The 21,465-nt window shown below is 36.8% G+C and overlaps 1 protein-coding gene across 2 annotated transcripts in view; it reads right to left on the reverse strand.

Annotated features, from left to right (window-relative positions):
- The window catches only part of MYOM2 (myomesin 2), a 128,638-nt gene that overhangs the window by 40,243 nt on the left and 66,930 nt on the right, over window positions 1-21,465 (reverse strand). For both annotated transcript variants that reach the window (XM_030489804.1, XM_030489803.1), the window contains exons 8-16: window positions 18,709-18,797; window positions 18,577-18,627; window positions 18,136-18,300; window positions 13,639-13,800; window positions 11,605-11,746; window positions 9,807-10,006; window positions 8,571-8,624; window positions 6,034-6,161; window positions 2,833-3,016 (exon numbers count right to left, since the gene is read on the reverse strand). In XM_030489804.1, coding sequence (XP_030345664.1) covers window positions 2,833-3,016; window positions 6,034-6,161; window positions 8,571-8,624; window positions 9,807-10,006; window positions 11,605-11,746; window positions 13,639-13,800; window positions 18,136-18,300; window positions 18,577-18,627; window positions 18,709-18,797 — 1,175 coding nt within the window. The remainder of the gene's footprint in view (window positions 1-2,832; window positions 3,017-6,033; window positions 6,162-8,570; window positions 8,625-9,806; window positions 10,007-11,604; window positions 11,747-13,638; window positions 13,801-18,135; window positions 18,301-18,576; window positions 18,628-18,708; window positions 18,798-21,465) is intronic.

Raw genomic sequence — 21,465 nt, forward strand, 5'->3', positions numbered from 1 at the left:
AGCTAAACTTAGCTAGATGGATTGCACAGAAACATAAGAACACTGGTTAGGAGGGATCTCTGGGGACCATCTAGTCTAACCTGTCACTGAGAATGATAATCTCACTAAACTGGATTGTCAGTCATGAGTTTGTCTGAGTCTTGAAAACTTCTGAGAGTGGAGATTTCACAGCTTTCCTGAGCAACCTCTTCCATTGGCTTGTACTCTTGCACTTTTTCATAATGAGAGTCCCACCTGAATTTAGTAAGCTACAATTTATGGCTGATACCTTTTTTCTTTTTCTTTTTCTTTTTCTTTTTTTTTTTCCTGTCATCTGGCATTGCTGAGAACAGTTCAGGACAATCATCTTTGTAAGTCACCAAACTAAACAAGCCCAGCTACCTCCACCTCTCTCCACAGCTCACAACCTCTAGTCTTCTGGTTGTCTTGGTTGCCATCCAGTGGACCTCTCCAGTTCCTCTACACTCATCCCTCTAGACTAAGGAAGCCAGAAATGGAATCAATAATCCAGGATCAACTACAGCAGCCCCAAGCAGAAGTGGATAAAGCTTGCTTCAATCTGTGGACTACAGTTCTCCCTACTCCTCAGACTGTTTACACACAATGAAAGTTCATTGTTAGTTTATATGGATCTAAACACTCTGAATGAGCACAAACAGAACCAAAACCATCAAGATTTAAATAGAAAAAACAATATCAGTTAGGGCCAACACACAGTCTGTACACTACAAAATATCTGTCCATAAGGAACTAAAGCAGTGTCTCAGCCTTTCATGATAGGTTGAGAGGCATCCAGCACTTGCCTATTGAAGGTGGGGTTAGTTTCCTTAGATTGATATATTGTGGAGAACTACAAGCAACAGAAAACGAAACAAAAGAAAGGCAGCATTTTTTTTTAATTTAGTCTTTCAATCTCAAAATAAAATTTAGTACTTGTACATTATTGTACTTTGTGCAATAAATCTGTAAGATCAAATGGATTCAGTTTGAGATAAAAGTATCTACATTTAGGAGTTTATGTGTGTCTACAAGTACATGTTCTTAAGCTGCCATTATAGTCAAAGAGCTAGCGCTTAATTCAGTTACCCAAACAAATTAATTTAGGGCCATTTTAGAACATCTGAGACTACTTCATAGAGCTGACAGATATGGCTCAGGAGATACTGAATACTTAACCCCTTTGAAATGGCAAACTGAAACCATTTGAACAGGTACTAGATGTCTGTTTGGCTAATTAAACTGCACCTCTGATCAGTGCTTGATAGAGTCCTGAAATTTATTCATCTCACCCCAATGTAGACACTCCACAGCTGGGTGCCATGGGGCAACTTATGCCAACATCAGCCACCTTCTCCTCCAGACTCCAATTGCCACAGTGAGAGCAGAGACATCTATAGCACCTGTTGATGCCTACATGGAAACACCTAAATTTAGATGTCGATTTCAAACTGAATACTCTTTTACCACTCTATTCAATTGCATAATATTGTGTTATTTTGTATGGCCTAGAATACCCCACCCATCTTCTAGTTTCTGCTCAAGAGAGAAAGCTACCCATAATTCTAGTGAAATGATTGCCCTCAGCATGAAGTTACTCTCAGGAATGTCAAATGCTGAGGTACGCTTAGCTAACCTCAGGAATCAAATGGTGCTATGGGCAAGCCACTAAAAGGAGCCATGTGTGTCTGATATATTTTAGCTCAGGTGGTAAACTCCATCTCTAAAAATACTCCTGCAGTTTCTCTTTAAAATAGCATCTTCGGCTTTCTGCTTCCAGCTATAGCTGTGATTTATCCAGAATGTCTTGTGTTAACCCCTAAGGGATAGCCTATTTTCCATACTAAGTGAAATAAATATATTATTTTTTTTCCCTACCTTGGGGAATGTTGAATGGTTTAAGCAATTTATATGCATTAATGAGACATCAAATCCAGAATACATAAAAGCAAAAGATGCCTTTTTTAAATCATGTATAGTTACAGATCAAAAGGTGATGGATTATATTTTTTATATAATGGATGGATTATATTTTTTAAAAATTATGGTAAACATTTAGAAGGCTATATCTACCAACATTAAGGGAACTATGGTATATCAGATACTGTAAATATTTCTTACATTTCTAGCAAGTGCAGTAGTATAATGTATATGCTCTTAAGGTGACAGTTGTCAATATATGGGGCTGTTTTTTGTGACCTCTGCAAAACTATAAAAGCAAACTAGATATTTGACCAATGAGCTGAGTAAACACTCTCTAAATTTTCACTTATGTTTATGAATGTGAAACAATTAAGATCAACACTTAATTTTCATTTGGAAAGTTACCAATGAATATGCAGATGTATCTTCCCCTATTCCTGAAATCTACTAATCTGCATACCATGGGAATTTTGCACCAGCAGTAATTTGCAACTTATAATACTAAGAAAGAAATGAAAGGTTAGCTTATCTATCTGAAACTGTAGGGAATTATGTGGTATATAATTACCTAAGCCAGACGGTATAATTACCCAAGTTGGCAATTAACCTGTATTTTCTTACTTTTTGACAAGTCACATTAATAGAGCAATCTGTAGAATGAATAACTAAAATTAAATTAACTTTTTAACAATTATTGGTCTCAGAAAGGAGAATTGTGGTCATCAGGAAAATTTTTTAATGTTTATGAGACTTAGAATTTTGGTCTTTCTACAATCTTTCACAGTATTGAACACGAATTGGTTTGATTACTATTATTGTAGTTCTACTAATTTTATTATAATGAGTTGTCTGTTTCCATTTTGTAAAATAACAATTGCATTTAATATTGATGCCATAAAATTTATCTCTTACCAGTGCTATCTTCTGGTTGAATAGGTACTGTGATTTCAGATGGATCACTGATGCCATGCTTGTTTGCTGACAAGACTCGGAAAACGTATGATTTCCCTTCTGCAAGGTCAAACACTGCATAACGAGGAGATTTTACTGCAACCTGTGCATTGACTCTTTGCCAGCTTCCACTGCCAACCATGGACTACCAAAAAAAAAAAAAAAAAAAAAATAAAGGAGCAAAAAAGCTGTGAGTCACTTCTGTGGACTGTAAATAAATGAACATATTGCTGCATTGCATACTGTCATGAATTTATTTAAAACTATGAAAGAAGGATCACTCGCAAATGCCTTGCTCTAACATATGTAAATTCTAACAGCTCATGCATTGCTTTACTCTACAAAAATGTCTGAATACCTCACTGTCTCCCTGCCTGTCTAGACCTCAATATATGCACACTTGTACATACAGCTAGCCTTCAGTTAGGGCCACGACTGTCAGCTGTGATTGGTTCCAAAAGAATTAATTTCGTGACTTGCAAAACTCACTCAAATGCCCAAAGGTTTGGTGTAACGCAATAAGTTCTAATGCGAATTCTACAGAAGGGGAGGGAGGGGGATGTTACTTTACGCAGTAATTTATCTTTATGTAGTTTGGGGGTTTTTTTAGTAAGGTCATGTCCCTAAAAGCATTAATCAAATGGAATGATTACTTTTGAATATTCTCAATGCAGAAGCTGAGTTAATCATCCCTACAACTGCACATGGAAGAGAGCCAGCTAACCAGTTCTCTAAGAGAAGTCTGCTGTCTATTATATTCCCCAGATAAACTGTTGAACCAAACCAAAAATTAGTCATGGCATCTTGCAGCAATTCTAGTAAAGCCCAAGTGCTCAATAAATACCTTACATGAAATTTTCTTCAAGCACAGAAAGGTGCATATAAAGTAAATGCTTATAAAATTTTGAAACATAGAGTCTGGGAACAAAACCTGATAGACTGGGAAGTTCTTAATGGAGGAACAGTGTTTCATAGCTACTTGGAAACTACCCTGTATATGAGGCCTACTATAGATATGTAATAAAAACATAAACAGCTGGAGCCCATACATCTAAATATTTTTTATAGATAACAAAACCAAAATACATACATTTTATAATAAAAAGATGGAAAATATGAAATAAAGATTATTTTGCCATATATTCTTTCTGCCATGAAAAATGTTAATTGTTGCATTTTGTTTTCACAGAGGAAAGAATCAACATCATGTTTTATTCTGTAGTTTGATTTGATTTATCTGTTAAATAATGGCTTTAAGGGAATATTGCTATACAGCAGAGAGAACTCATTTCCATTTTGTGTTTCCTGAGGCATTTAAAAATACATTTTTATTCTTCAGGACTGAGACTTCTTTATTTGAAATAAATCAATTAGAAATTGTGCTTTTCTAAAATTGTGCTTTTCTAAATTAACAGATAGCTGTGGAAAGCAAAAAACCAAACATTCATCTATGAACTGACTGAGCTATTCCTATATATAAGCTATTTATATGCAAAAAGATTTTAGATTCAGGTATTAATTAGTACAATGCAGGGTTTTTTTCCCCCTAATAATAGCTTTTTAGTCCTCATTCTCACTTTCCCTTGTTATGTTTGGCATTTAATTAAGTCTTGTTTGTTCATTATTGTCATTGCTCTATACTGGTTTTGGAGCTATATAAAGCTATTTCTGTAAAACAAGCAGATACGTATCTTTTCCAATTCATATGAAATTCAACTAAGCAAGTGTAGGTGTCTTCTCAACAGAAATCTACATCTGAGCTTTTTCTGGGCTATTTCTGCATGTTCTGGAAGCAATGAGACATTTTCATGCCAACAGCTGGTTGAAAATCCTTAAGTCAGTAAGCTTGAAATTTATAGATAAGAGCAGATGTATGCAACTGGGAATAGGTACAAGGAAGATGTTATTTTCTTGCATAGAGAAAAACCTAGACACTTATATCTATGGAAATTTTCATTACTTTTTCTGAATGTGAAAGGCAGATTGGGAGAAATCAGAGACATGCTTGCTGGAAAATTTAACTAGTGACTGGACTTCGCTTTACACCTATTGGTTCAACATCCAGCAGGTAATGGATGATGAAGAATGCAGAGACAGGCTATAAAGGTTTTTTGAAATGGAGATTTTGATGTGACTGAGTAGGAAAAGACAGTAGGGGGCTGCAAAAAGAGGAGTGATGTGAACAGAATGGTTGGCTGAGAAATGAACCTTGGAGGAATGTGCTGAATAGATGTGAGAATTAAAAAAATTGCATGGTAAGGGCCCGAGAAAAGGCTGTCACAATATTCAAGATGCAAATTGAATGTGTGGTAGTTTTATGGGCAGTTTTAGTGGATCATTAAGAAGGGGCATATGCTAGAGGCATAATTCATAAAAACTAAGTATAGCTTGGCATTTTTTTAGAGGTCAGGTACGAGGCCCCATTTACCTACTGGGGAAACTTTGCAGCAGCAAGGAGGAGAGATTATGACCTCTGGCTGTAATCCAACATACTTAATTTAGAAACCCAGCTCTGTGACAGATGTATTTAAATCTTAGTAGTTTAAACGAGAGAAGAACAAACCTCTCCTACTGTGATGACTGAAGTCCGCTGTCAAGTCAAAGGGAAGAGGAAGGCAGCCATGAAGACTGCCAGGGACCAGTGAACCTGAGACAGGCATCTGCCTCGCTGCTGACCTTACAGAGAATAAACTGGAAATGTCAAGGTATAGCAGAGAGTGCTGTAAGCCTGCAAAAATGAAAATGAGGATCAAATTATGAGTCACTGTTTATTCCTAGCTCTACCACAGGACTACCAGAAAATTCCCTTTGATACAGACAGACTGCAAGCTTCCAGTCTTGCCTGTAGGACTGCAAAATCTTAAAATGTTTCTTTTCCATTAAACCACTACCTTACATGTGTAGTTTGTTCTCATTTTAGATATCAGTACGCAAACAGCAGAGGGGTATCCTTTCCTCCGGGTCTTGAATTTCAATGCTCATTAAATCACATAATAAGTCATTTGATTCTCCATATTTCTCTGGCATCCCATTACCAAATCCTGTGAGACCATAGAAAGTGTTATTTTCACTGTTCATTCTGTAGTTCTAAAAATGAATTGAATGTAATTGCACACAGCAATGAAACACCTTACAGCCAAATGCCACTGTACAGTACAATACCTTCTCAATGAAATATGTCAGTGGCTCCCTGCCACGGGGAACAGGTGGATCCCAGCTGAGTACAACGTATGTTTTGCTGATTTCTGAGGCATGTACATTGGTGGGAGGGCCTGGAATCTGAATATCGCCTGGAAGAGTAATAGAGGTAGTGAATGTTTTAAACAGCAAATCAACCCCTGGGTTAGTACTAATGCTACAGCTCATCTTTCTGAACTCAGACGCTGCAGTACAATGCTCAGCTATTAGGAGCTATGATATCATCTGTACAGTTCACTTGCTCACTTTAATTAAATTTTGAGAAATAAGGCATCAGTTTTAAAAGCTAGTTATTTACTTTTTCAGTAAAAGTTAAATATACCCCCTGAATACCTGTGCATTTGTTACAATTTTTTCTTTGATCACATTTAAATTACTTCTACCTGCTGGGCAGAATGTCTTGGGAAAAAAACTACTCACTATATGCAAACAAGAGATATTTTTTGATCAAAGACAGAAGTCTAAAGAGCTATTGTGAGAAATTCGAATATGTCCCCAACCCTCTGGTAACTCCACCAGTTGGTTGATGTGGTTTGATCAAACCCTTATCCCCACTCACTCTGCAGGGTTACCAGAAACATGGGGCAGGAGCTTGCGTACCGTGGGCCAGGCTGGAGGAATTCAACATGGCCCTTTGTGGTCACACTCACTCACCCAATGTGTGAAAAAGAAGGTTTTGCTGTCTATGGAATTACAATGATATAAAGCAGCACTAGGTATAAGAGGCTCAGACCTATGATGCACCACTTCAGACATAGCTACACAGCTCTAAAGAAGCATCCTCTTGGAAATGGGTTAGAAATAGCAACTCAGAGGATACCTAAAAATGTTTTATTTTTTATGGCTTGCAATAGAGAAAGCAAAAAGTTTTGTTCTTTTAAGATACATTTTGCCACTTCTCAGGGTAGCAGGAAGAATGCATCTTCTAAATTCTCAGGATTTGACATTTTAAAAGAGAAAAATGTTTCGATAATAACCTCTAAATCATGGAAGTGATGTTCTAACAGTTTATAAACATCTGTAGAACCAATGAAGCTCAAAGTGTACACTGAAGTTATTTCTTCATACACATTTCCCAAACAAAACTAGACTTTTTTAAAAGCAAACTGACATATCCAAAGAAAATTTATTTTGTCTCAATGTTTTCTGTGCTTGATTTCCTACAAACACACTTTTTCTTTAAGAAAGGCATATTAATAAGCAGTTTAAGACAAAATTGCCAACATACAGTGAAGAAAATTAAAATAATCCTTCACAGCATAATGAATAAAGTTGAAAGGTTTTCAACTGGTTTCACATAACTAAATCCTGGTATGTTTTCTTACATCCTGGAAAACCCCAAACCTGGCATAATTTGTAATGATAAAGCATGATGGTACAGACTGCTGTCACAGAATAGCACTAAAAAAGTAAATCCACTTGTGATCTATAACGTCTCTTTTTCAGAAGTGGTCTCCAATCTAGCAGATAAAAGTAATGATTTATATAAACAATGGTATTTGCATATCCATACTCCTTTATTAAATTTGCACATTCAGGTAACAGAATTCTAAATATCATTATTCATGCCTATGCCAGAGTGGCCATTTAATGCCGCTGATCATTCTCAGGCCATCCTGAGAGCAGGAGTACGTTCTGTGAAGCCAAACAAGCAATACAAATATATTCTGATACTATAATATGATTCTCATCCTGTAATACCCATATTATTTCATCTAGGTAACCATCTCTGTAAAATAGAGAAAATTCATCTGTCCTGCTCATGCACTGGGGAAAACATTTAATGTCTGATTCTCCTCCAAACTACACCTGTTCTCATATGATTTCTCATTTAGTATGTTATTTTTGGAGATACAGCTTTATAACCTTCATGGAAGAGAGTAGACAGACTTATTTTTCTACTACTGAGCCATTCTAGTTAACATTTTTGACAGTTTAAGTGAAAAGAAGATCATTATCCAAGCCTAAAAATTATCACCACATATAGAAACAACCAAAGACAGAAGAAATTGAGGCTTTGTCTCAAAGCTTGGCAGTGATCTCTCCAGTTCTCCTGAAGAAAAATAATATTTAGTGTATAACCTTAACCGTATGCATAACCTCTCTATTCAGAGAGATATTAATTAAAGAATTCAGATGGATTGCATAAGTTTTTATGAAAAAATTCAGTCTAAAAAAGCTATATTTAGCTCCCAGAAGGACGGGAGGAAGGGAAATGTGAGCAATTAGATGCAATGTTCAGCTGTTTAAACTCAGCTTAGCACTAGCCAAAGCAAAAAGGTGAGGAGATGCTGTCAGCATGCTGTTGGGTGTGTGATGTTCTCTGTTCTTTTAGACCTCACCTTTCACTTGTGTTCTCTCAGCCTTGCAATCCAGAATATCTGCCTTCATTAGAAAGAATTTACTGATTATGTGGATTTTTTTCAAGCTATGTTTCTAATTCTAATGCTAAATTCTTGAGATATAAACAGATGGACTGAAGTCATAGAAATGCTACATACCTTCAAGGTCATCCTTACTGATAACAATCTTCCTCCCTTCGTCCACATGAATAGCTGTTAATCAAAATATTCAATTAGTTTCTTGAACCAGTCTAATAGATTTACAGATTTTGCAAATTATTTTTTAGGACCTGTTCAAAAGCCCATATACCTCTGTTTCTATAACCCTGTTACTAAATCATTCACCAGATGGTTTCAACTCAAAGTCATACACTGGTTCATTCACTTTCACAGGAAAACAGAGCATGAGAAGTACTATTTAAAGATGTACTAAAAAGTAAGTGTCATAACCACAGTAGATGGATTCAATTCTGTGGCAGATTGGTAAACAACTGTATCATGAACTGGACTTTTTTTACAGGAATTAATCAAAAAGCTAATGGAAGCACAGCATACTCATCTCAGATTTTACAAGCAACATTGGGGCAGTGCTTTGCAGTCTTCATAATGAGTTTAATTCCCCTCTGAGTAAAAGGAGCACACAAAACAGAAGGTGTGCAAGGACACGATATACGGAATCTGTACAGGGGTTTAGGACAAGGATAAATCAATAAAACTACTCCCCAGAGTAAGCCAGTTTGCTCTATTAATGGAGAAGCTCTCATAAGGCTCCTTTGCAGTCTGCAGTGGCCTTGAGCACAAAACCAGCTTTCAGAAAGAGCTTGTTCATTAGATAGATTGACTTTCTCCATCTGCTAGAAAAGTCACAATCTCAGAGACCCCCTAACCTGTAGCACTGGGGGCTTTGTGCCAGTACTTGCACTTCACTGGGAAAAAAAGATGTGGATAAATACAGTAGTCTGTGAGCCAGTGAATTCATATGGAAATTTTTGTGTTTTCTTTAACTAAAACATACTCAATAGCTTTTTCAAAAGTTACTACCAGCACACGTAGAAGTTTATGGGATTGAGGGCCCATCTGCCAGTGCAAATGATACAAGCTTCCAGGGATCTCTTTTGAAAACATTTCTACTTATGATAATGAGTGCCTAAATTTAAAGCTAAGGAAAACCAGCCGTAATTGAGATGGGAGTGCCCATGTCCTCCCAAACTGTCTGTATGGGCCTTGCCATTCCAACCACATCCCCCACCTTGAAAGTAGTGAGATATTCAATGAAAGGAAGAAATAAACTCTGCTTCTTAAGTTAACTAAGCAAAGAGAAACATTAAAAAAAAAAATAAAAAGAAAAGAAAATAATCAAATATTCAACATCTGTTTCAGCCTTGCATAACCTACTTTGTGTTCTCTCCAGGTCAACAGGGTCAAGAGCTGCAACTGGTTCAGACACTCGAGAAGGCCTGCTAATGCCAGCACTGTTCACTGCTCTTACACGGAATATGTAAGAACGTCCCTCATAAAGACCAGTCACAGGATACTTGCAGATTTTTACAGGAGCATCATTGCACTGGACCCAGTTTTCCAAACCTACTTCACATCTTGAAATAACAGAAGACAGCATTTATCAGTATTATTCCACAATAAATATATACCATCCTACACAGAATCACAGAAGTCATAGTCACTAAGTAGAGGAACTAAACCATACACCTCATTAATGAAAGTCACACACCTTATATTTTCTTTCCTCTGATCAGGCAATCAATTCCCACCCAGCTCATATTTATTCATAATGCAATTGCAAAGGTCATTCTATGATTTTTCTTGCATGTTTTTTGGCCTTTTCAACTCTCTCTGCTTCTTTTCCATTTGGTTCTCTTCCTTGTCAGATAAAAACCAAGTTATTCACTTTTATTTTAATACACATCTCCACAGAACATGCCGAAATTGCAGCATTCACCCAATCTTTTTCATCTCTTTGTTGTCATATTTTTAAGCAAGAATCATTGTGCTTTTCCCTCCAACAATGGTTGGGCCACAGACTTCAGGAGTCATCAAGAAGCAGAGTGATGTTCTCATACTGACTTTTTTGTGTGTACATATCTGTTTTGTGCCCTACTACTATAAACTTCTGCAGACATGACTGCCCTGTGCCGTGGCAGTAACAGGAAAAATAGGGTCAAGATCAAGGGCTCCTTGACACTGCAGTAGTCCAAGCAAAATGTCAGAAGGCACAGCAGACTAGATTATATAAAAAATAGGTGAAATACTCCCATGATCTATGCACTGCACAAATTAGATATAAGTGGTAGAGTCCCCAGGGCTTAAGTTAATTTCCTCGTACTGACTGCCACTCATAAGCCAACATTTTCCAGCAATTCCCAGACAGTGGTCACTGAACTAGACCAAATTGCAGGGTAGCAAATAGCAATGAGCTGCAAACATTGCTCTTAAGTGTAGAGCAGTGTACATTATGAAATCATTTTAGTAACGTTTTTGCTGACTGACAGTTTCAGACACTAAGTATTAGATGTTCTGCTCTGCTTACAAGGGGCAAGCATGCACTTCAGCGGAAGTGACATGCAAAACAGCGCTTGATCACCTGTTCCCTGGCTGCCTTCACTAAGCCAAAACACCAGCAAAGCGTAAAGCAGACTGGAGGAGAGAGGATTACTATTCTGATTTAAATTAGCAGCTCCTGGGAGCTCCTGGCATACAACAGTTAAGGCAGTAATAAAAAGGTAATGTAATAACTCCTAGATTTCAGCTTTTGCAGTGTACAGATTAAAGAGACTAAATGTAATTGAAGATGCCCATGGATTCTGGCTGCTATAAATCACATAGTCAGAGATCATTCTCCAATTCAGCCACATCCATACTAGTGGACAATTTTAGTGTCTGATACAAGGTGGCTGCCTACACGTGATTACTGGGAATGGCCCCCAGCCCTTGCTAACTCCTAGACTGTATCTGAGAATGTACTAGATCATCTGGCTAGATGGGCTTGGCTACAAGTTTGCCAAGGAACAATCTAGTAATTTAACACAGTAGGCAGCTGAGTTTCAGTGACAACGGTCTGTAAAAATATATCTAAAGAATCCACGTATTGAAGGATATAATGGTAATTCCTTTGTTCGTCAGTGTATACGTGTTTTTAGCAATGAACAAAATTAAATAAATTCCAGTGTTTACTTACTTGTCAACAAAATACCCAATGACTGGGTTCTCATTGATTGTGTTTGGTGGTTTCCAGGTAACAATAACATAGTCTCTGTTAGCATCATGGCATTTAACATCCATCGGTGCCCCTGGTGCTCCTGCGATCAATGCATCAGCATCTGAATCACAAACAAAAAGAAATCAGTTTTGACCCTGACTTGGCAAAAGGGAAGATTTCCAGTTCACTGTGCTGTTTGTTTATATGAATGGGATCCCAAAGATTTCATTACACGCTAATTCACTGCACTAAGGAATCAGGCCCATAATGTTTATATCTCCACATAGATAAAGATATTTTTGAGGACAGAAAAACAGCTTAGGTATAAAACACCTATTAGTTTTCACAAGAATTAAAAGCCCATGTGTTTTTGATGCTGTTTCCCACCGAAAGCTGTGGGTCAGTGGGTTACTGACCAGACCAAGGTACTCAGTAAAGAACATGTAGCTGAAGAAGATAATTCTCTTAAGGAATAAAAACTTTGCAAACTCTTGGTACTTTTCTAAGTTGACTTATTGTTTAAAGTCTTACAATACCAACAAGCACAAATAATCTATGTTCCTCTATGTTCCACTATTAAGACACCCTTCTGTGGCTTCATTTTGAGATGTGTTGACTGATGTGGACCTACAACTCCTAATGAAGTCTCCTAACAGGTAAATTTCTCTCCCTTCAAAGAAGGGTTTCTATAACACAAAAATACTCTGTATAAAGTCTAAAATTATAGAGTCTATTCCAATCACTTCTGAGGTGGCTGGTGCTCAATATCACATCACAGATTACATGAACAAAGGCAAAAGGAAGGCCAACAGAGGACACTAGAGATTACAGAGGACATAGCTCAAGTTTAGTGCATGCAAAGGCATCGGACATAGTATAAAATGGACAAATAGAAGTACCTAAAATTGACCCACCACTACAACAAAAACTCCTAAAGTTATTAAATATTAGTGGGCCTTTTTCACCTGAGTACTTTTTTTCTTAGAAGGTAATTAGGAAACAGAGAACTTGAGCAAATTGTTTCCAGTGAGACTAGGGTGACAGGGTGGCTTGTTCAAGACATATTGTTAAGATGATGAAGCCTTCATGAAGTCCTGTGAGGAAGATGGATCTCAACCCCCTGAAAACATTTTCATGTCCCTCCACTTCATACAAACTGTCTGGATGACACTTCTGCAAGACACATATGTTCCAATACGTTTCCAAGAACAAGGTTTAAAATTAATACAGCTCCAATGGCTTCACTAGGGTTGCTCGAGTTTGCCAGCATCAAGGAAGATGTATTTAAGAGAGTGAAAGAACTGCTCAACAAGAGATATTTTTGTCTTTCAATGAAAAAATTAATAAGTGAAGACTGAGTTCTGCTCTCGGATGCGTGTGAAAGCTCATTCTCACTTCAGAGAGTTGTGCATGCAAATGTGAAGGAAAATTCTGACCTTTATTCTATTTTAATCCATTTACCTCTTCTTCTCTATGTGCCTTGTGAAAACTGTATGTCTTCAGTGAGCTAATTTCTTATTTTTGTTCTTTTCTCTGATTATCGTGATGACTGTGAATGGTAGAGAGCTAGGAATATTTCTTTTTTTTTCTTCTCTGCCTTCCTCCTTAGGCCAGACACAGGATATGAGAGTGCCCAACAAGGCTTACTCCTAGTTGGCCATCTCTAGAGCTAAAACCATCACAGTGAGGACTGGTAGTATGCAAAGTTGTTTATTTCCTGCAGGGAAAGGAGATGGCAAAGCAAGAAATAAGCTGTTTCTTCAGAAGAAGGATTTCTATGGTTCTTCAGGAAAGAAAATGTCCTCAGAAGTGCGCTCCTCTTGAAGCCCCCCATTTATTGACTGATTTTAATAACACAGACTACTATATACAAATCAAATGACTCTGAAATACCACAAGGCTGGATTTCTTTTGTACTTCAACCATTACATGGAATTTTTTAATAAAACTAATCTTTTCACTGGTTTTTTTTTTTTTTTTCATTTCTCCTCAAGAAACAGGTAAAAAGTTTACCTCTGACAAACAGGTATGCACTGTATTCGCTCACTCCACCTCTTGTAACCATCCGCAGGGTGTATAAACCTTCATCATCTTTGTTCAGATGGGTAAAGGAAAGAGCTGCCTGGCCTTCTCCAAAATACAGCTTTGTCCACTTGGAGTCCTTTATCAGCACATCTGGAAGAGAAGACCCATCAGACATATTACTACGCTGGCCAGAACAATCTATGCCCTAGTGCAGCTCTGTGTTAATCAGCGGCACAAAGTAACCTTTATGTCAGCTTTATTCAGAGTGATGGTGCTTTGATTCTGTGAAAACTCTACAGAAAGTAAGCTGCATCTCTCTAAACTTATTTGATCATGGAATTTCAGAGAATATGAGGTCTCAGAGTACGCTCTGCAGTGTCATCAACAGAATTTCATCATTACAATTTTTTAGTACACTGTCAGAGAAGAATGTTGCCCACATTTCAAAACAATGACATGAAAATCTGCCATACCCTGTAATGAATGCAGGGTGGAACTTTGTTTCATGTTTAATAAGTTTTCTACCTGTTCAGGTCAAATGTCAGATTATTCAATTTCTTTTTCCAAATTTAAAGACCAGATTACAGTTTAATCTAAAGACTGCTATAAATATACACTAAATTTAAACCTTCATGGCATGCCTGCTGAGCAGTGAATAAAACTAAATTTGAATCTCTCTCAGGTGAGAGGTGGTGACCCATGATTAATGCAAATTAAGTTGATTGCTTAGTGAAACCAGAGCAAATGAATGAGCAGGATATATTATCTTAGCCAAGAGATTTTCTCATACCACCCTTTTTAATAACTGATTGGATTATTTTTGATTTTTAACTCCCTAAAACCTTTTACATACTAATTTATTGTAATCAATGCAGCAGAACTGTATTTAAAGAAGCTGAATATCTACAAATGTTTATTATTCTATTGCTTAAATACACTTTGGAGCAGACATTCGAACAAATGTAAAGGAATCAGTTTTCCCACCTAACAGCTGAATTGTGTAAGAAAGTATAAAAAATGGCACACATTCAGATAATAAAGCATCTGGAAGTCACACACTACTCAAACTTACAACAGTAAATTGCATAATCACCTAAGCATATAGTCATTTTCTGAGAAGTGAAAAAAGTAAATTCAGTCACATTCCTTCCCATGAGATCCTTAATCATGAAATCCTTACCTAGAAAATCTGCATGTCCCCTTTCTGTCACGCATGTCACAGTGGTACTGAGAGACATGTAGACTTATGAATTACTTCTTTAAATTAAAGCAGAAAACATCTTAATCTAGAAACTTTAACCAATGCATCAGTTCTGAGCAAAATCCTGAAGAAAAAATGAAGTTGAGCGACTAGCACCTCTGAAAAGTGGGTCACTGAAAAGCTTGAGAGGGGTAGTAGACACTCTAGTTTGAATATACAGAAACTGTAGGCAAGTCTGTATTGTCTATTAAGGCCAGAATCATCCATTTCCACCCTTAATATGTACCTGAGACCAGAAACTGCAGAAGCAGTCATATTTGGTAAGAACAGAAAAACTCTCCTTCACACAAGGCCAAAGACCCACCAGATCCCCTAACAAAGCAGGAGCTCTCTTTTTAATGCAGTCTGGATGCTTTTCTAGACATTTCTAGACAAACCAAGAAGAAGAGTAAATTTTGGAGGACATAAGCATATTCAGAAGTTCTAATAAAGCAGGTATTCATGCACCTGCTATCACAATAATATTACAACTACAGGGTGTCACTATTGCACTCAATTTCCCAGTCTATTCACTTGTTGGGCTATATCATTTCTCCTAGAATTTATCAAAGAACAAACCTGTAGAAGACTAACCCTTGGAGGCAGTGTGACTCCAGCCTTACATGCTGTTTTCAGTACATGAGATAATTTTCCTAAAACATTAATCTGCTGAAAATTCATATAAAGAGCAGGGCATTACTTGATACTGAAGCTTCTTTTCATCATGTCTGCTGAAGTTTCAGCTAAATTCTGCACTCCATTTTTCCCTCCAAATACAATTAGTTTATTCTAGCTTACAGTACAAATGGCTGCAGAATGCTGGTGCATGTAGCTGTATAATATTTATATTACATGAGAGGTCAATAACAGAAAGCTCCTGTTACCAGCTGAACTCATACTAGATTAGATATACATTTCTGAAGTATTATTTTGATTTAGTTCTTTCAACAACTTAAATTGTTCGAAGTGGGTCATGAATTATAGACATCAGATTCGTGTTTATAAAATCCCAAATGACTTTAGAGGATTAGATTCAGTTGACTTATATTTCCGTAGAAGTCTAGTAGATATCCTCAATAAGGTTCACTTGCTCGAAGCTTTTGGATGGTAGATGAACACATATCTCTCTAGTGTAAAATTATTGGCAATAAGTCATGCATATCTATCTCAGGGCTTTAGTTAGTATTATTTGATTAGCGCAAACTGAAAAATTTTAGGAAAAACGCAGTTTGTCTTAATGCAAGAGAGAATTAAGTACTACCTCTCACAAAAAAAAAAAAAAAAAAAAGAGGAAAAAACCCCCAGAGCCCCTAAAACACATGATTTTGAACAAATTATTAGCCTTCTCATTGTTTAAACTTCTGCATTACCTCCAGCTTTCATGAGACTTAACACAGGGAACTATGCAGAACACAGCAAAGGTTCATAGTGCATGAATTCCTGTTGCGTTTGGGAACAAGTTTGCCAATTGACACACCCATACGCCTCTTGAAAATATTGCAATCCATGCACAAGCAACAAAGGACAATTCTAAGCTTATTTGTATTATTTCATGTGAACATAAGTAAAATAATGGGATGAAAGTCTATCTGAGTCAGTAACAAAAACCTATTGGCTTCAAAGAGACCAAGTTTTCATCTCAGATTTTCATACAGAAGGTATGTGAAAGGTAAGAAGGTAAACTTCAGTCGAATAAGGGGGAAAACAAAGAACATGATACTGTTACGCATCAAAAGGGAATTGCTTTGGCATTAAGAAAGGTTAAACTGAAAGGGCTGCAAGCTTTTGTTTACCTATCCGTAGTACAAGAAAAATTCATGAATGAAACATGGAACAACAAGGGACATCCCTCGAAAATTAGCAGCTCGTCATAGCTGCGGTTCCAAACCCAAGATCTCAGAGGTTTGGCACCCTGAGAAACTAGGCACAGTAGGAGACAAAGTAAAGGTACTGATAGCTCACCTCAGAGTGAGGTGAGTGATTATTTATAGTGATTACAAATCCCTATACTCTTCAGTGGCAACAAAATCTGGGTTCATGGATAAGCCTTAGATTTTATGTTATTCACCAAGCAATAAAAAAGCCATTCTGATCAGCTCATATTTTTTGTTTTAGTAACATCTAATAGTTCCATCACAATGAAGTATCCGCAGTGATAGACTAATAAGAATGAAACAGTAAGTAGCAGTTGCTCCCTGAAGGATCAGATGTGAATCTATTTAAAACTACTATGTACATGAAATAAAAAGCATAACTAGCAACAATAAAAGCATCCTTTTTTTGATTTTACTAACCTTGAATTCATTTGACTGTCTTATTAATCTTAGAGACGCTTCTTAGTTCATGCATTACATTTTCTTAGCTGTGGAAATTTCTGCCACCTTGCTTAGGACCAGTCCGAACACCGGTCTTGGGAGTCCATCATTCTCAAATGTGGTCCCTTTGGGGAAAGGTCTCCCCATTCACAAATAACCAAGGCTTTCCTTAAATCTTCAGGCAGAATATTTACTTTAGATTGTGGTTAAAAGTGGTGAGCTAAATATCCATTATGAGCCTGCTCTCCATTAAGTTTAAGTGGTTAATTTTATCTTTCAAGACCTTTTTTGGTGTAGTGAACAAACACTACTCATGCAGGGTTTGAATACCATCCATCAGAGTATTTGATATGCTTCAGTTTTCGGTACTTCCTGTTTAGACTGCTTCACAGCATAGTTTTTCACTGACAAAAAACACAAGGAAAACCTACCAACATGGCACTTAAACAGAAGAGCAAACACATGTGTTTCAGGCCTAGTTTCTATAAGTATTTCTTAACTATGCATTAAATTGATCTTAATATAAAATTCAAAATAAATACTGGAATAAGATGCAAGTGGAGGCCTGTGCACACACCTCAGTGCTTCAAACTTTGCTGCTCTGTGAGCGCCCTTCAGCTCAGTGATCACAGCATTCAATTTTAAATCATGATCAAATCTAGGAAGTGAGTTTAGATCTTCACCTAGTCAGTAAATGTTTATTGTGTTATTAGATAATATGAGATTGCCCCTGTTGCTGTAAATGTGTGCTTAAGAAAAGGTTGACCAAGTCACTTAACTGAAAGAATGTGGATCTATAAATTCTAACCAGAGATATGTTAGCCCTATTCCAAATATAATTCTGACAATCTCACGTTCTAAGCCTGATCTGTGCCCTCAGTGCTTCCTCCAGCATTTTCCAGGTAGCTTCTACCCAATGTACTAACTTACCATCTCTATACCACTCAGCACGAGGTTGTAGTCTTTTCAGGTCTGGGGTGATCAACATAGAACACTTCAGGGTCAGTGTTTCACCTTCAGTTGCAAAGGTGACTCCAAACTTCTCCAGAAACTGGACATCAATGTGGGTGAAGCAAACATCATATGACAGGGGCACTATGAATTACAAAATGAAAACATTCTTGAGTGTAATTGTATTTGACACAAACAGATTACTGCCCAATCTGAACAGGAGATGAAGCTCTCTATTCTACGGAATGCTAATCTAGAAATACAAGTGGGAAAGCAAAAGCTTCCGGACAGCTCCTATTGTAACTGAATGCTTAGAAAGCAAAGCCAGAAAAAGAAAGTTGCATCCAATTTTTTCATCTGTAAAACATTACTCTGATAAGAGTACATAAACTATCCAAGCAAAACCAAAACAATGCTTACAGTGGAAGGGCATTATCCCAGCTGGGTGAGGCTCTTCACCTTCTCTGAACCCTAGAAGATAAACATACAATAAACATTTAATGACACGAGCATTATATTTATGTCTTGTTTCAATCATGAAGTAGGACTTACTTCGCACAACCACAGCACAATTAGTTGATGCCTGCCCATGGACATTTGTTGCAACTGCTGAATAGGTAGCAGAATCATCAAAATCAGCTCTGAAAAAGGAAAGGAGGAAAACAAATGACTCTCTACACAAATATAAATTCTCTTAATGATTGATATTGCAAACCAAGTTATGTCACCCCTGAGGAAAGCGTATAAAGCTCTTTGCTGGTGTCACATTGTGCAAGACATTGATGAAAGACAGTCAGAAAGTGCTGCTAGTTTTTACTGCAGTTTTACTGCTAGTTTTTACTGCAGCCTCTTAGCAGCAGGCTGCATTAACTTGAGTGAACTGGAAATGACCTTTAGAGGATGATCAAAAGGAGATAGCTGGAGGATGCCAGTCTGGCTATTCCTTTCTGAATGTAACCTTCTTCCTTAAGCCAGCTTGTCCTTCTGCCACCTACTTCAAGAAGGAGACGTGGAAGAAAAGTATATGTGATGTTTGCAGAAATTCCTCCTTCTGTGGCTATTCCCAGCAGGCAGATACTGGCATTTTTTGCCTCTCATATCTTTTAGGAAGTCCAGAGGAAATGATACAAAACCAAGGAAATTGACCAAAATTGTTTGTGGCTGTAAATGTTTTGGCTTGATATATATTTTTAGTAGGAAAAAGGTATTATGCAAGAACAATACAACAAAAAATAAAGAAAAAAATAGTTACTTCATGTGAAATAGGACCCATTGACGGATTGTCTTACTTACTATATCCTTCCTTACATTACCAGAAGTATGGCCAGATGGTAAGATATAGGTACAAACTTTGATGTCCCAGTTCTTTTCCTATCTAAAACAGTGTCAGTCAGGAGAAGAACTATTAACATAAAGTTGAAATAAAGGAAATAAAACTAAACTATGTGCAAATACATATTTTTTTGTGCAATTACTCAAATTTATACTTAAAATAACTTATTTGATAGGTTTTTAATAAATATAAGGTGACTACTGACTAGAAAAATTTTAAAATATTTTGGACTAGTTTTTGGTAAAATGCAGATTAGGGTGGAATGAAATTTCCTCAGTTTTAATGTAAGAACTTAGTCTGAATGAAGTAACAATTTTGAAAAAGTAATATTTCATTTTTACATTTGAGAATGAATCTTAAAAAAAAAATCAGAATTTACTTCTGCTTTCTTCTCATAAACACACTAACTACTTTAATAGGAAAGAAAATATTTTGGTTTTGAGTCAACAAAAGTTTTCATTTGGTCCAATTCAATATTTTTTCTTGAACTTATCCATTGTTGATTTTTTTTTATTTCTTGTAATTTCTATTACTTTGAGTTATTAGCTAATCAGAGTCCTTTTTGAAACACATACAGTTAAATCCTGCTTGTGTGTAGTTCATTTAGTAACTAATTTAATGAAGGCGACTCAGAAATTCACAGTGATGAGGTACAATGATGTTCTGCATGCATGCATTTAGTTTCCTCTCAGAAGAATAAACCTGTATTTTCTTGGCAACTGCCATATAAAAAGGGATGAAACTCTCATTCACTTGTCTTCTAAGAGGTCATATATCCCAAGTGTGGGAGAAGAAAGTATATGTAGAAGTGTTTGAGGTGAATTGCATAACAGGATGCCAATTTTGGAATATGTAGCACCTGTGACGGGCACATCAGACAGCTATTTTTCAGCTTCTGCGTATACTGTGGACAGTGTCATATCACAAAAATGATAGTATCTGTACCGTAATGTCTAAAGCACAACTTGATGAAAGCTCTATTAAACTGAGATATCTCTCCAAAACATACAGGACTAACAGCTTCTCCTGGAGGTAAATCTTCAGCCATACATTTCACAAAATAAAGCAGTAAAATACAAAGTTTATCATACAATTAATTATCAAAGACACAGGGGTAAGTCCTAAGATTAGGCTATTTAACCAAAAAACCTGCAGTTGGGTATGAAGCCCTTGAGCGCCCTACTATGACTGGACAGGCAAAGTCTGGAAAAAAAAATTAGGCTTGTACTATGTAACATTTTTGGTTTGGTTTGGTTTGGTTTGGTTTTAGGAAGGATTTTAAAAAATGCCAATACATGTTCACAGATCTATATAAAGCTTAACTGATTCTGGACTTGTTTGAAAGCTGTCAGACTTGTTGACATTTCCTTGCACTAACTTCCTAAAAGACCTGTTTTACTATCCCAGTTTCACATTATTTAACATTTGGGTGATAAAATGCCAAAAGCAAGGTAAAACTGCAGTATAGGCTCTTTTCCTAAGTCATGTCTCTATACTGAACTATACATAGTTCATACATTTATCACAGCTCAGTACAGTGTCTTGCTATAATGAAATAAGCTAACAACAAATGCGGCATCCTAGAAATTTCTTACAAGGGGCATTGCAGAATTAGCTCTGCTGGAACTGTAAGGTGTTCTCGTCACTCTGCATCTCATCCCTACTTTAAGGAGATAATTATACAGTAAATAGTACACAGTATATAGTATACTTAATAACATATGTTATGTATTAGTAAATCATACATCATTTGTCCCCAGAAACTGGATCTTGATCACCCTAGTGCTGATGTATTAGAACATGCCTTGGTGTGCACCAGCTTACCAAAAGGATGGAAGACACCTGATTAACTTTTCAAATGGATATATCTGTGCTCATCTCAATCCCCTCCCCATAGTGTTGGTCACATACGGAAGAGCAAAACACATGTCTTGATGAGATCTTCCTATTTGTTATGGTCTCCAAGGTAATGAGAA

This window comes from Strigops habroptila, chromosome 6 (genome assembly GCF_004027225.2).
Source record: "Strigops habroptila isolate Jane chromosome 6, bStrHab1.2.pri, whole genome shotgun sequence".
In the NCBI taxonomy this organism is placed as follows: Eukaryota; Metazoa; Chordata; class Aves; order Psittaciformes; family Psittacidae; genus Strigops; species Strigops habroptila.